This window comes from Arctopsyche grandis, chromosome 10, assembly GCF_051622035.1.
Source record: "Arctopsyche grandis isolate Sample6627 chromosome 10, ASM5162203v2, whole genome shotgun sequence".
Taxonomy (NCBI): domain Eukaryota; kingdom Metazoa; phylum Arthropoda; class Insecta; order Trichoptera; family Hydropsychidae; genus Arctopsyche; species Arctopsyche grandis.
Window position 1 is genome coordinate 9450944 of NC_135364.1, and position 13043 is coordinate 9463986.

The 13043-nt window shown below is 33.2% G+C and overlaps 3 protein-coding genes across 4 annotated transcripts in view; 2 read left to right on the forward strand and 1 right to left on the reverse strand.

Annotated features, from left to right (window-relative positions):
• Positions 1-565, reverse strand: part of SP2353 (EGF like, fibronectin type III and laminin G domains protein pikachurin) — a 203169-nt gene extending 202604 nt beyond the window's left edge. The window contains exon 1 of one of the 2 annotated variants that reach the window (XM_077439423.1): positions 334-565. The gene's annotated coding sequence lies outside the window, so the exon portion shown is untranslated. The remainder of the gene's footprint in view (positions 1-333) is intronic. The other variant, XM_077439424.1, reaches the window with a different exon arrangement.
• Positions 1-13043, forward strand: part of LOC143917831 (uridine phosphorylase 1-like) — a 348253-nt gene that overhangs the window by 243290 nt on the left and 91920 nt on the right. The gene's annotated exons all lie outside the window — the stretch shown is intronic.
• LOC143917832 (putative defense protein 3) lies at positions 7534-9641 on the forward strand. The gene is made up of 4 exons (XM_077439430.1): positions 7534-7834; positions 7918-8094; positions 8233-8399; positions 8609-9641. Exons 1-4 carry the CDS (start codon positions 7730-7732, stop codon positions 8817-8819), a joined length of 660 nt encoding a protein of 219 aa, XP_077295556.1. The 5' UTR covers positions 7534-7729; the 3' UTR covers positions 8820-9641.

The following is a 13043-nucleotide window of genomic DNA, read 5'->3' on the forward strand; positions in this document are numbered from 1 at the left end:
TTAAATTAGTTTTATTTTAATTATATTTATTTGAATATTCATTCGTTTTTTTAATTACATTGAACGTCATGGATTTTACGAACAAAAAAGTTTCTTTCGAAACTATATATTAGATTTAAAAAATATTTAATGAAACGTATGAATACTTTTTCTTAGTATGAAAAATCAGTCAACATTTGAACGGCGCCAAATAAACATTCTTTTGTTTTCATACTATTTGTATACATAATATGTGTGTAATTCGAAAAACAAATGAAAAACGAAAGGAGATAATTCAAACGAGACCTTCAATGGAAATGAAATATATGTATAAATGAATAAATAGATACGTACTCAATAATATTTGCAGTGGCTCGGTGTGATTAGATCCATGTGAGAGTAGTGTTTGTGTTTGTGTAGTAGGGGGTGAACGGGTGCGGGTACGGGTTCGGGTACGGGCACGGGCACAGGCACAGGCACTCGCGAATACCGGCACAGGAGCACATGACGGGGGGGAGAAAAGGGGGTGGGGTGTGGCGTGCGGGGTCTCGGAGACCCGCGACCAGTCGATAACGACACGACACTGAGCGAGAACACCTCGACGAGGGTGCTCCTCCCGTGGCCCCGCGCATGCGCCCCCCGCCCTGCCCACCTCCCCACCAGCCCCACCCGCTTCACTCCCCCGTCGCCCCCCGCGATCACGCACGACTAAAAGAAAATGTCTACGCGTCCCCCGCTGAGGGCGATTATTCCTACGCTGGCAAATCCCACTACACTGGCTACACCGCTTTCAAATGTTCGATATTCATTTGTTTTTTTTATATTTGAAAAATTTCATTTGATTTTTCAAATATAAAAAACTAACCAGTAGATTCTATGACAGAATCACTAATAACCATACACTAACACACTTGTGAAGAGTCTCGGTTGATTACAACAAAATGTCTATACCCTTCAGGTATAAACACAGTTTGCCTAAACACAATCTGCTTTAAGTATCGCGCGCTCATATTACCATTATTAACCTATGCTTCACCTGTATGGAATAACGCCTCGAATACTAATCTTTCCAAGCTCCAAGTAATACAAAATAAATCCCTAAAAATAATTTATAATACACCCATATATACTAACTTGAAAAAACTACATGCCATATATAATATTCCGTTTATTACAGACATTACCAACAAACTAACCAGTAGATTCTATGAAAGAATCACTAATAACCATACTAAAACACTTGTGAAGAGTCTCGGTGATTACATCAAAATGTCTATACCCTTCAGTTATAAACACAGATTACCTAAACACAATCTGCTTTAAGTCATCGACTTTAGAGAGTCTTTAATTAATATTATGTATTAGATGTATTATGAACATTTATAAGGATTGTAAATAGGTTTTTGAGCTATTTTTCCTATTATGCTGTAGATTAACATTAGAATAATATAATACTATGATTACTAACCAAATTAAATTAAATTGTAAAATAGAAAATGATCAGTAGATCAGTAGCTATTAAAATATATATAAGATGTATTGTGAACATAATTTCGTAATAATAAAAAGCATTAAAAAATCAAAAATTTTTTTTTGATTTTTCAACGTCAACTTATCTCTCAACAGTCTCTGGCTTTTTACTTTATGTACGTATTAACTATAGATGAAGTTTTGTGATTATGCTAAAATTAGCATGCTATCTACCTTTGCATAACAGTCGACTATTATTTTATTTGTATTGTAACAAGGAAATGTTTATTACAATTTTCGTTTTTTCCTGCCGCCCCTTAAGAGGGCTGGACACCAGTGCCTTGTCCATACAAACGTATTAGACTTCTCCCTTCCTCAATTATGGCACTAGAGAAATTATTTTTTAATATGCTATGGATATCTACCATTGGGTTGCATTTATCGTTTTATTTTTTTGATTAGTTATTTTTTATAGGAGCTAGGAGCCGCCAAACATCAATAAAATCACCTCTTTTTTACACCCACGAAAAGAGTCCAGCGTGCTTATTTAACGGTCGATTTTAAAAAAAATACGCGCATAGTTACACAGAAAATATTTTTCTCATACTGATGATGATTTTTTTTTTTTAATTGGTCCAGTTTCGGAGGAGAAAATAGGAGAATACGAAACCTCGATTTTGTCAAATTAAAATACGTTTTATCTGTTCGAAGCGCAACTGTCGCATTCACTCAATATATATATATTGATATATATTATCGCATTCACTCAATATATATGTATATCGAAGAAAGGAACGGCAACAAAATTAAGGTTTCGGGTGTACAGCCCTCTTAATGTTGTCGAAGCATTTCTATCAAAATATCGTCAGCAGATACATATCTCTTAACCAAATCTTAAGTGAATAGGGCCAACCTTAACTTAACCTAACCTATCCTGACCCTTAAATAAATAGGTGTTGGCTGCTAAGATATACATTTTTTTTTTCATAAATATTTTCACAAAAATAAACATAGATCAAGTCTCTTGCTTTTTACTTTATGTACGTAGTGACAATATATGAAGTTTTGTAATCATGCGAAAATTCGAGCTCGAGATTTTGACTGATTTAAACTTAGATCGATCTCTTATCACGTTTTTACGTGATCTAGAAAACATGGGGTGCTACTTTAGTGTGCGGTCTAGCTGAGCATGCGATCTACCTTTGAATCGCAGTCGACTATTATTTTATTTGTATCGTAACAACGATACAAATAAAATATAAATAGATTTTTGTTTTTTCGTGCCGCCCCACTATGTTGTCAAAGTATAATAGTTCTATCAAAATATCATCAGTAGATACATATCTCTTAACCAAATCTTAAATGAATAAGGCCAACCTTAACTTAACATAACCTATCCTGACCAGAGAAATATTATAATATAATATTAGAAGTGGCTTTAGGCGCTATATTGTTGTCAAGTGACGATTTTCCACAGACAATCCTAAATAATTTTAGCATCAGTCGTATTTGATGCTTGGTGGTCGACGTATGTGCGATAAAAACTTCTCTGGGCAAGGGCAATGGGCAAGTGCATCGCTAAAAATTGCACAATAAACAACATGGGATACATTACATACATTGACAAATTTTTGATAAACTTTCGTAAACTTACTTTTTTATATAAATCGTCAAATTTTGAGTTGCTGAAAAACTCGAAAATTGCGAGAAACGGTTAAAGGTTTGCCAATTTGTTGGAACCGTTTCAATGAAAATCAGATAAATTGTCAAACTCTGATATGAAACGATCGACCTGGAGTCACAAACCAAGGTTTCACCAGCAGCAATCAGCAGCAATCTAACCCTTGACCACTGTGGTCGAAATCATATATGCTAATCACTAGTCCACGCTGCTGGTTAATGAAAACTTTCTACCACTTTTGCGAACATCTGGCGCCATATAGCGGCAATAACGCGGCGAAGACTTCCAAGTCCTCCGTCGTCGCTGGTTTATCGGCGTAAACTACTGACCCACAGAAAATAATCCAAAGGTGTTGAATTATGCGATCTTCGAGGCCAATTCACGACCGTAAAATGGACGTAACTGAATCACGATTTTCGAAATAAATTTTCAAGCGTTGTTCTGCCGTATGTCTATTTATAGTAAAACCTGGCAAACCAAGCTAAGGAGAAATCAGCCGTCAGCTGTTAAATTGACTATCGCTGGAGAGTGTAACCAATTCTAAAAGCAAAAAAACACCTTTTAGAATGTACCAAAAAATTATTTCTGGTTACGTGCAGTTGCCGTCACGTGCTGTGCTAAAAATAATATACCTTAAAAGCCTTCGAATAATGAATAGATTTTATTTGACAGCAAACTATATTAATATTATTTGAAGAGAGCACATACACACATACATATAATCTTCTTGGGTATTCCAGTAAACGCCACATCTGCTGAAAGATCTGTAGACTTTGAAATAATATAATGTTATTTTAGATCGTAAATCACCCGAGAAAGACAAGTATTTTTTACAATACTTTTAATTGAAATTAAGCAGCAGAATTCTCAGATTTAGATCGAATTATCGATGATTTTGTCTCCTAGGAGGCAAGGATTATAAATTTTGATCATAGTTTCGTATGTACATTAATATGGTGGATACTAAAGCAAAATATGCGATTGTTGTTGAGCTGAAAGATGCCTCGGATACAATGGACCACATACACAGTATAACTTCACCAACTCAAAATGTACAAATCTATATATTTATAAAAATCAATGTTTGTCTGTTTGTCCGTTTGTCTGTCTGTCACGTATGCGTTCCCATACCATTCAACCGTTTGCAATGAAACTTACAGGAGTTATTGTTTGCATGTCCACGGTGATTTCTGTAAAAAAAAATTGCCCAAAAACGGGAACGGAAATGGGGAAAAATGGGAATGAGTGGCATTGCAACGCAATAATTTCAAATTCAGTTTTTGTGTCTCCGCCTGCGTTGTTAGGGTAAAATTGAATTAATCAGTTGAATAATTTAAAATGTGTTCCCTGTCTGCGTTTTTCCGACAAACTAGCATTACTGTAATAACGGGAACGGGAACGGGAACGGGAATTGCATGCGTTATTGTGGAATTGCAACGGATGCCGGGTTCAGCTAGTCATAAATAAAATTATCGAGAAGTGGATACAAACGTTATGTTTATATGTAAGTAGAACTTCGTAAGATTTAACTTGGGATTTCTCACCGAAAAGAATTTTCCCAAGTTTCCTATTTTACAAAGATTCATTCGTTTGTAATTAGCAATGGTTTCGTTTGATAGTGTCATTTACAGATTATAATAAAATTGTTGCATAATAAGTCACCGGGCAAACAAACTATTATTGTTGAAGATATTGGATTTATTGCAATGTTAAAAGCGACCCTTTCTCATATCGCAACTACCTACATATGTACATATATATAAACACAATGGGAGAATCCGTTTTTTTTTTTTTATTATCATATTTTAATATACAATTTAAATCTGTATTTGTACTCTTTGTTTATTTGAATGCAAATAATCTAAATTTAAAGAACAAAAACAGTTTGCATAATAAAATATAGAGAAAATTGTTGTATAAATAATATAAATGAAAATGTAAAATGAAATTTTTGGTCTTTGATTCGATATTTTTCTTACATTAAAAATACTCATTTCAAATAAGTTCACAGTAATATCTATAGATGTCTCTAGACTTTTTCATTTAAAAATTTCGAATTTTTTTTTCAAATCATGTTTCGAATAAAAACGAAAACAAATACTTCCAACGAGGAAAATATCAATAGAACAAAACTATAATATTTGTTTATATCTATTTAATAACATTAGACGATATGTAAATGTACTTTTATTCTATACTAGTGTTTTTACCCGGCTTCGCTCAGTATTTGTAATATAAACAGCTTATACATGGCAAAACAATCTAATAGTAAACATTCATTTATTTTTTTATTAAATTTATTTTAATCGAATAAAAATAATATTCGACGATATCGTCGTCATAGAATGATTTGTTTATGATTTGATATGTTTTCGATTTGATATTCTTATGATTTGTTTTCGATGCTCCCATCCAAACTAACTAGGCAGGAATGGTACAGTAAAATGTATCGATTTATTAAAGATTTTGATAAAATTGTATTTAAGCGTAAAATAGAACAATATTACTATTCCGATTTCTAGAGTCACATCCCATGAACAAATCTACTCTAATAAATAATTTCTGAATCTAATATATAATTTTCAAAGAGACTTTGTATGTATGTACATATGTAAGTTTTGGTTCGAAGAATCCGTGACGTTAAATTTAATAAAAAAAAACAACTGAATATTCAAATAAATGTAAATAAAATAATAAAACCAATCAAATTGATTTAATAAAATTTTTAATATTAGATTAGCCATGTTTAAGCGGTTTATATTACAAATACCAAACGAAGCCGGGTAAAACCACTATATAATATAATCAAAATTTAATTCAAGTTGGGGTCTCGATCGAGTAGTAGACCTTATAAACAGGGCCGGCAGGTCATATTTTCTTGTATATGCGGTTCAGTTTTTGACGCCTTTTCTAAAAAAAAATTAATTTTTAACAAAAACTAAAATAATAATTAAAAAACTTACCATAATCGCACATTTATTTAACTTTTGCTAAAATGTTTTCATTTGGCTTTCATTTTAGCAAAATCCTGTCGCAGAACATCGATGCTAGGGGTTTAACAATATCAATCAATATGTATTAATTGCCAAACCACTTAATTTTTCTTCACTCATTATTGTAGATCGCAAATAATTCTTGACTTAACTTTGAAAGGGTTTTCTCTCCCCTAGCAACTGATACTGGCATTGCCAGAAGTATTCTCAGTGCTATTAGTATATTTGGAAAGAGTTCCTCTGGGTTGTTGTTATATGTACATATGTATATCCACTTCATAGCCATCTCTGGTATACTACCTCCTTTAATTTTTCGAGATAACAATCTCAACTTTTTCTGCCTCTATATCCTTCGTTTTTTTGTCACCTAATTCTTTTTCTAATGATCCACATTTTTCTTTCAGTTGTTTGTCCTCCATTTAATCACACTCTTCATTGTTATATAAAAATTCAATTGGTTCTAGGATGCTACTAAATGATTCAAAACCCTTTTTCGTTGATGCACTTGCTGTTGTGAACAAAATGTCGAAAAATTTGGTTTTGAATTTCATTTTTTTCTTTTTGTCATACAGCCTTGTTTAATGTGCGCGCGTAGGATACGGGAGGAAAAGCCTGTTCCTCTTGTTCCTCTTGTATCCTGCTCGCGCAAATAAAGTGAAGATGTACGACGGGGGGAGAGAGACTTTTACCGCACGCCACTGATATATACATATGTATATACTAACCGTTTTTCATATGTATGCATGGTAAACGAGCATTTTTGATTTTTTAACATTCGGTGCGGTGACGGTCACCCGTATGTACTATATGCATATGTATAACAATTATCATTAAAACCATCACCTTTCATATCTTAACATGACCTTTACGAATTATAAATATATTATATTATTTTCATAAATCAAACTGTGAAAGATAACGCTTGCTTTTTTTAATAATTTCGATATGTTTTTCAAGTGTTCTAGCTGTTTTAATCGTATATTATTATTAACAACTTTAATTAATCTTCGCTTGTCGTCAAATTCAAAAAAAAGAAAATCATTCTTCTAGTGCAGATAATGCAAAACTCATGTGCCCAAATATATTTTTTTAAATTTCCATTGATATGTTGCCATATAAAAAATCACGGTCTCCGTGACGAGCCAGAATGTTAAAAAAATAAGAGGAACAGGCTTTTCCTCCCGTATTAATCTGCGCGCGCAGAATACGGGAGGAAAAGCCTGTTCCTCTTGTTCCTGTTGTACCCTGCTCGCGCAAATTAAGTGAGTATGTACGTGATTATGTACCGTTTACCATGAACCCTTTCTTTCGACTTAAGATCTTTCGATTTTCGATCTTTGCCTTCCGATATTTGTGTTTTCTGTAATTTAACATTCTGGCTCGTCACGTAGACCCAAAAAATCAATACCCAATTGAGTGATAATTAACGTTGATAGTCTGCTTTTTTCTGTTGTGTTGAGTAGCGTCGCTTCACTGATAACTTGAATAGTGAAAATGCGGTCACTAAACGAGTTCATCTATATACACTTATAGTACATTAATCCACCAAATAGTGTAATCGTTACAACGATGCGAATTTGCATGAACTTTTTGGTAACATTTTAATATGACATCAACAAAACAATTAAGCCGTGTTTTCATAGCAATTACAATGGTAATTGCTTTTTTTGCAACATCAAGTTTGCAATATTCTACTGGAGCGCCATCTGAGGTAAATCACTTTGTATAATAATATATTTATATAATAATGAATTCCATTTTATTGTACATACATTAAAAATAAAACAACTACAGGCTTGCATTACAATGCTACCCCACCACGGGGCTGCAGTACCGCAATCTACACTGTCGCCTTACAGTTTCACAGTGTCATCATCACATGTGGTACAAGGATCAAATGTAAAGGTTTTAATTTCAACTCATCGCTATAAATATATCAAAGGGTTTATACTCCAAGCTAGATGTGCTCTGGTAATTTATATTTTTAATTATAAAACATAAAACAGAAGTTTATTTAAGATAAAGACGCCCAGCAGAGGGTCGTCGACGAGTGTGTGTCAGATGTTCGGCTATTGTTTTGTCCCCTTACTTTATTTCCTTTTTCTCCAGGACCAGAATCGAATTTTAGGTCATTGGACAAATCTTTCTAGTTTCACAAAAACTACAAGTTGTAATTCAAAAGACGATACGGTGACCCATGTTTCTAATGTAAATAAACAAAGGCTTCCTTTTCAATGGAATGCACCCCCAGATTTCCTAGGAGCAGTTATTTTTACGTAAATATTTTGATCTTATATAGCTTTGTCTAATAATCTTGATTAATTTTTAAGTATATAGTGTTTCTGTAATTATATTTTGTGCAATATAAATTCTAAACTAATTCATAAATTTAATAGTATGTAATCAAACGTATATTTTGGCTGATGTTATCGACTATTACTAAAACGGTTTGAAACAAAATATTAATTATTCGTTTTTTAATTAGGGCAACTATTGCTGAAAACTTCGACATCTTCTGGAACGGCGTTAAATCTAATAGTTTATTTGTTACATCCGATTTGACAACATCTACTACTAGTGAAACTTCCCCAAAATCTACATTCACCATATCCTGCAGCCAATTGACTATTCAAAATAACACATTAATTTGTAAATTGAAAGACGGGCCATTGGATATGATTACGTGGAGAAAGTAACAATACTACCTAATGTAAAAATATTTTTTAAGAATAAAATAAATTATAATACAAATCAACTTACACGAAATAAACAGATAATTATATAAGCTTGGCCTCATTAACTGACAAGTAACCCTTTTGCAAAAGTTTTCTAGCCAGGTCGCTTATAAGTTATTAACAAACGTACTTAGTACCAATTACCAATCAAAGTAACGAAACGTTCTCAAGAAACATAGCCAAAGTCACAATTTATTTAAATATAAATTATCGATACATATGTATGTACATATATTGTGTAACTTTTGTATGAGAACATTTAAATCAGAATTTTAGATCTATGTGACCACATGTACATTTTGCAATTATATATTCGCATCTTACTGTACTTATTTATTTCACGTACTTACTTATTTCATATATTTTGAATTTTTTTATATACCTAAAATACATAGTTATTTGTGTATTTTATTTGATCAATGTGTACTTAAACAAAAACCACTGCTATGAACAAGTTTATAATAAAATAAATAGATGTCTCTATAGCGATTATATTTTAAATCATTGAATAAAAACTGTATTCATTTTTTTATGTTCTTTTTTTTCTATGTACATAGATACTTATGTAAATTTTGAATAACAAACAACTTCACTTGTTGTTCTACATATTTCATTGACTTGTTTTCTATTTCTATTTATTTAATACAGAAATACAAATATAGATTTTTTCCTTTTCAAATTGAAAAACTTCTTCGAATACATTTTTGATTATTTCTAATGGTTATATGCTATTCATGTAAGACAAATTTCTATGTAAATACATAAAATAAAAAGGGAACAATTTAACGTCCATTTTATTAAAAAAATGTGCATTTAAAAAAATTTATGTACATTACAAAAAAATTGTGTGCATTTCTAAATGACGGATACAGATTGCATTAGAAACTTTGCTTTAATTATGAAAAAAATATTTTTTAATTAAAAAGCGGATGAAATGTGTATTAAAATGACAGATGACCTGTATCGTCAACGTCGCAAATATCAAAATATGAACCGACAACGACCAACGCTTCTCTCTACTGGATTCCTTCTTTTTTTTACTCTTCGGCTTGCGACCTTCGATACCTACGACCTTGGCTTCAACTCTACAACCTGACATTATCATTCCTATTCTTACGTAATACGTAAACAAAAGTAAACACTTTTGACAGTTGTCAGTTGTCAATAGCGGATCACTGCAACGTTCCCATTATTTATTATTACATACCTCCTTTACGTTTCACTTACGATTACAATTCAGGAAAAAGTTTACCTCTTATCCGATCGTTTTCATACTTTGCCATATTGCTCATTTTGGTCATCAATATAAGTCTTCCACCATTACGATGGTGCAAAAATATCGTGTAAGACGCGTTTGAAATTTTAATTTCTGAAAAGTGCCTGACGTCTATCCAGTTCTTAGTTTTAAACATAGACGGCGGTACTAAAATAAAATTATTGGTATTTTTATTCAAAATAATAATTTTATATACAAATTATAGAAGAGGTATGTTTTTAAAAAACTTTTTTTTTGTATCTAAAATCTATTTTTTCGAATGATCGTTTCATATTTTTAATGGTCACTTTACAATGCCAAAATATTATATTCGATGCACAATACGAGATTGTTTAATCAAAAATAATGCAAATTTTTAATGCACAAACATTTTTTTTAAGATACTGTTGCGTGGACGTGAAGAGGGGGCTTCCAGAATCGGAGAGAAAGACGCAGGAGGGTTGTAGAAGGTGTTTATTCGGCTGCTTTCGTCGGCGCTCTAATTTGGAATGGTTTCCAGACCGAGAGCGCCCCATATTTATACCGGTTGGGCACAACACACATACATAAACTATTGGTCGATGAGTGAGACGATCCCATTGGCCGTTGCATACGGCTCAATCATAGGAAGAGGACATTTTGGCGCGAACGAGAGATCCAATACAATACCAAGTATTTTTCTCAATATACAGTTAAATCGCACCAAAATAAAAATAATAATCATGCCAATGGTCGATATTTATCCATACATGCCATACCAAATGAATTGCATTATTCACAATATATACTTTTTTTATTTCAAATTATACAAATTAAAATCAAGTCCTCCAATGCAATTTCAAAACAAAAGAATTCATACAAATTCATCGTCCGAAAATCATAATCTAATCCACTCAACCGCACAAAAGCACATATCAGTTGACCACAACTGCCACAAGCCACATAAAACAAGTTCTTCGGATCAAAGAACATCGAAACACCATGACAACAATGCGTTTGTTTTGATATTTGTTGCATGCGAAGAACAACTACATTGCATTATGTATGCGCGATGGCATCGAGTGATGGGCGCAGCCTCCGCGGCACTCGGCAGGTATGTCAGGTAGATGACGTAACGGACCGCTAAATGACAGGCCATTCCGACTGATTTCACCGGCCGCAGGTGGCCATGGGCTATGGCTTGTGGCCGTATAGCTATATGTAGCTATAGCCAGGGAATTTCGTGTGTGCCGTTGGGGCGTGACACCACTCAACCTACCAAGGTGAGTTGCAGGCAATGCAACTAACAGCTTTTCACATACATCCGAGAGAATTTGCTCTTCTCGTTTGAAATTTTGCGAATTTGGTGATGAAGAAAACACTACAGTCGTATAGTCATCTAATTAAAATCATAAATCGACGGTAAATTAATTAACTTTAAACGTTACTTGTCTACGACTTCAGCATGGGTAACGAATGTAGTCTTTCTCCAATATGTATGCTCAGTTGATTGAATGAGCAAATACCATTGACCAGTGCGAACGGTAAAACTTTCAATGGTGGGTCAAAAAGCGACAAAAGTGGAAAACTTTAAATATTGACATTTTGTTTTATTAATTTCTGTAAATTTTATTTATCGACTTTGTGTAAGTTCTACTCTCGTTGTTAAATGAATGACAGATATATTTTTGTTCATTTTTGTAATTAAATAAATTTTCAAATGCTCAGAGATTTATTACCCTAGCGGAAGCATTGGTAGCAAACAGTACATATAGAAGTTTTTTGTTGATCTGTTATTGTGTTCGTATTATATTCGTAGTGATTTAACTGTGACGTACATATGTCGATTGGAAATACACGAAATACGAAATACGAAATACACCTTTCTGTCTCACACAGACACACCTTCCAATATATTTCTTATCAATAATAACTTTTAAATACATAGTTATACATACATAGATTAAGATAGTAATATTTGATGTTTTCATTTTGAAGTATCCTTAATTCTATTGATTCATTTACTTCACACCTAGTTATTTCCTGAAATTTTAAATGGCGAAACTTTTAATAATGTTACGTATACTAAAAAGAGCCGCCGAGTAATTGCGATCGGATTAGGCCGGGTAGCGTCCTGAGAGACCGTGTGACCGGTCTAAGTGGTTTTTAGGATTAGCGATAAGCTAAGTGCATGAAAGCTAACCAATGATTGCACTTCCCAGAATTGACCTGTTCCGCGGGAGCGAATGTCGTGGGAAGACATATCCATACGTGACCATAACAATAGGTAAACAAATTAGACGTCGAAGATGTCCTGAGTGATCTATCCTTTATAAGGCGATACTTAGGCGATATCATGTCATTCTGGACTGAGCAGTGACAGTGCGTGTATCTCCTTAATCATCAATAAATGCTGTGAGACGACTATCAGCCTTTTACTTGGATCCTCCACCCACCCCTACGCAACAATAATAACGCTATCTAAAAATCTGCATACTGTTTTCACCTCATAAAAGCGTATTTTAAAAGTTCTATTGGACAGACTTTAAAAATGTAGGAAACAAATACGAGACCAATCATTGCAGATATATAGGTACAATGTCTCCATTACAAAACTTCATGTACAGAGCCGTAGCTAGGCGAAGAGTTAAGACCAGGCGCCCCACAAGCGTTTAAAATAAACTTTTTCTAAGCTCTTCTTCGTTCCTAGAGTTCGTGAAAAATTAAGGATAGCGCACATACATTTTATTTATAAATTTGTAAATTTTATTTTATATTTTTTTCTAAATATGCATTATTTGAAAATTTAGAAGATGCCTCCCCCCCCCCCTCCCAGCTATGGCCGTGAAACATGCTACTTGCGCCCACTATTCCTCCCAATTATTTATATATTTTTAATAACAATTTTCAAATACATCCAACTCTCACACCGTTTTATCATTTAAAAATAA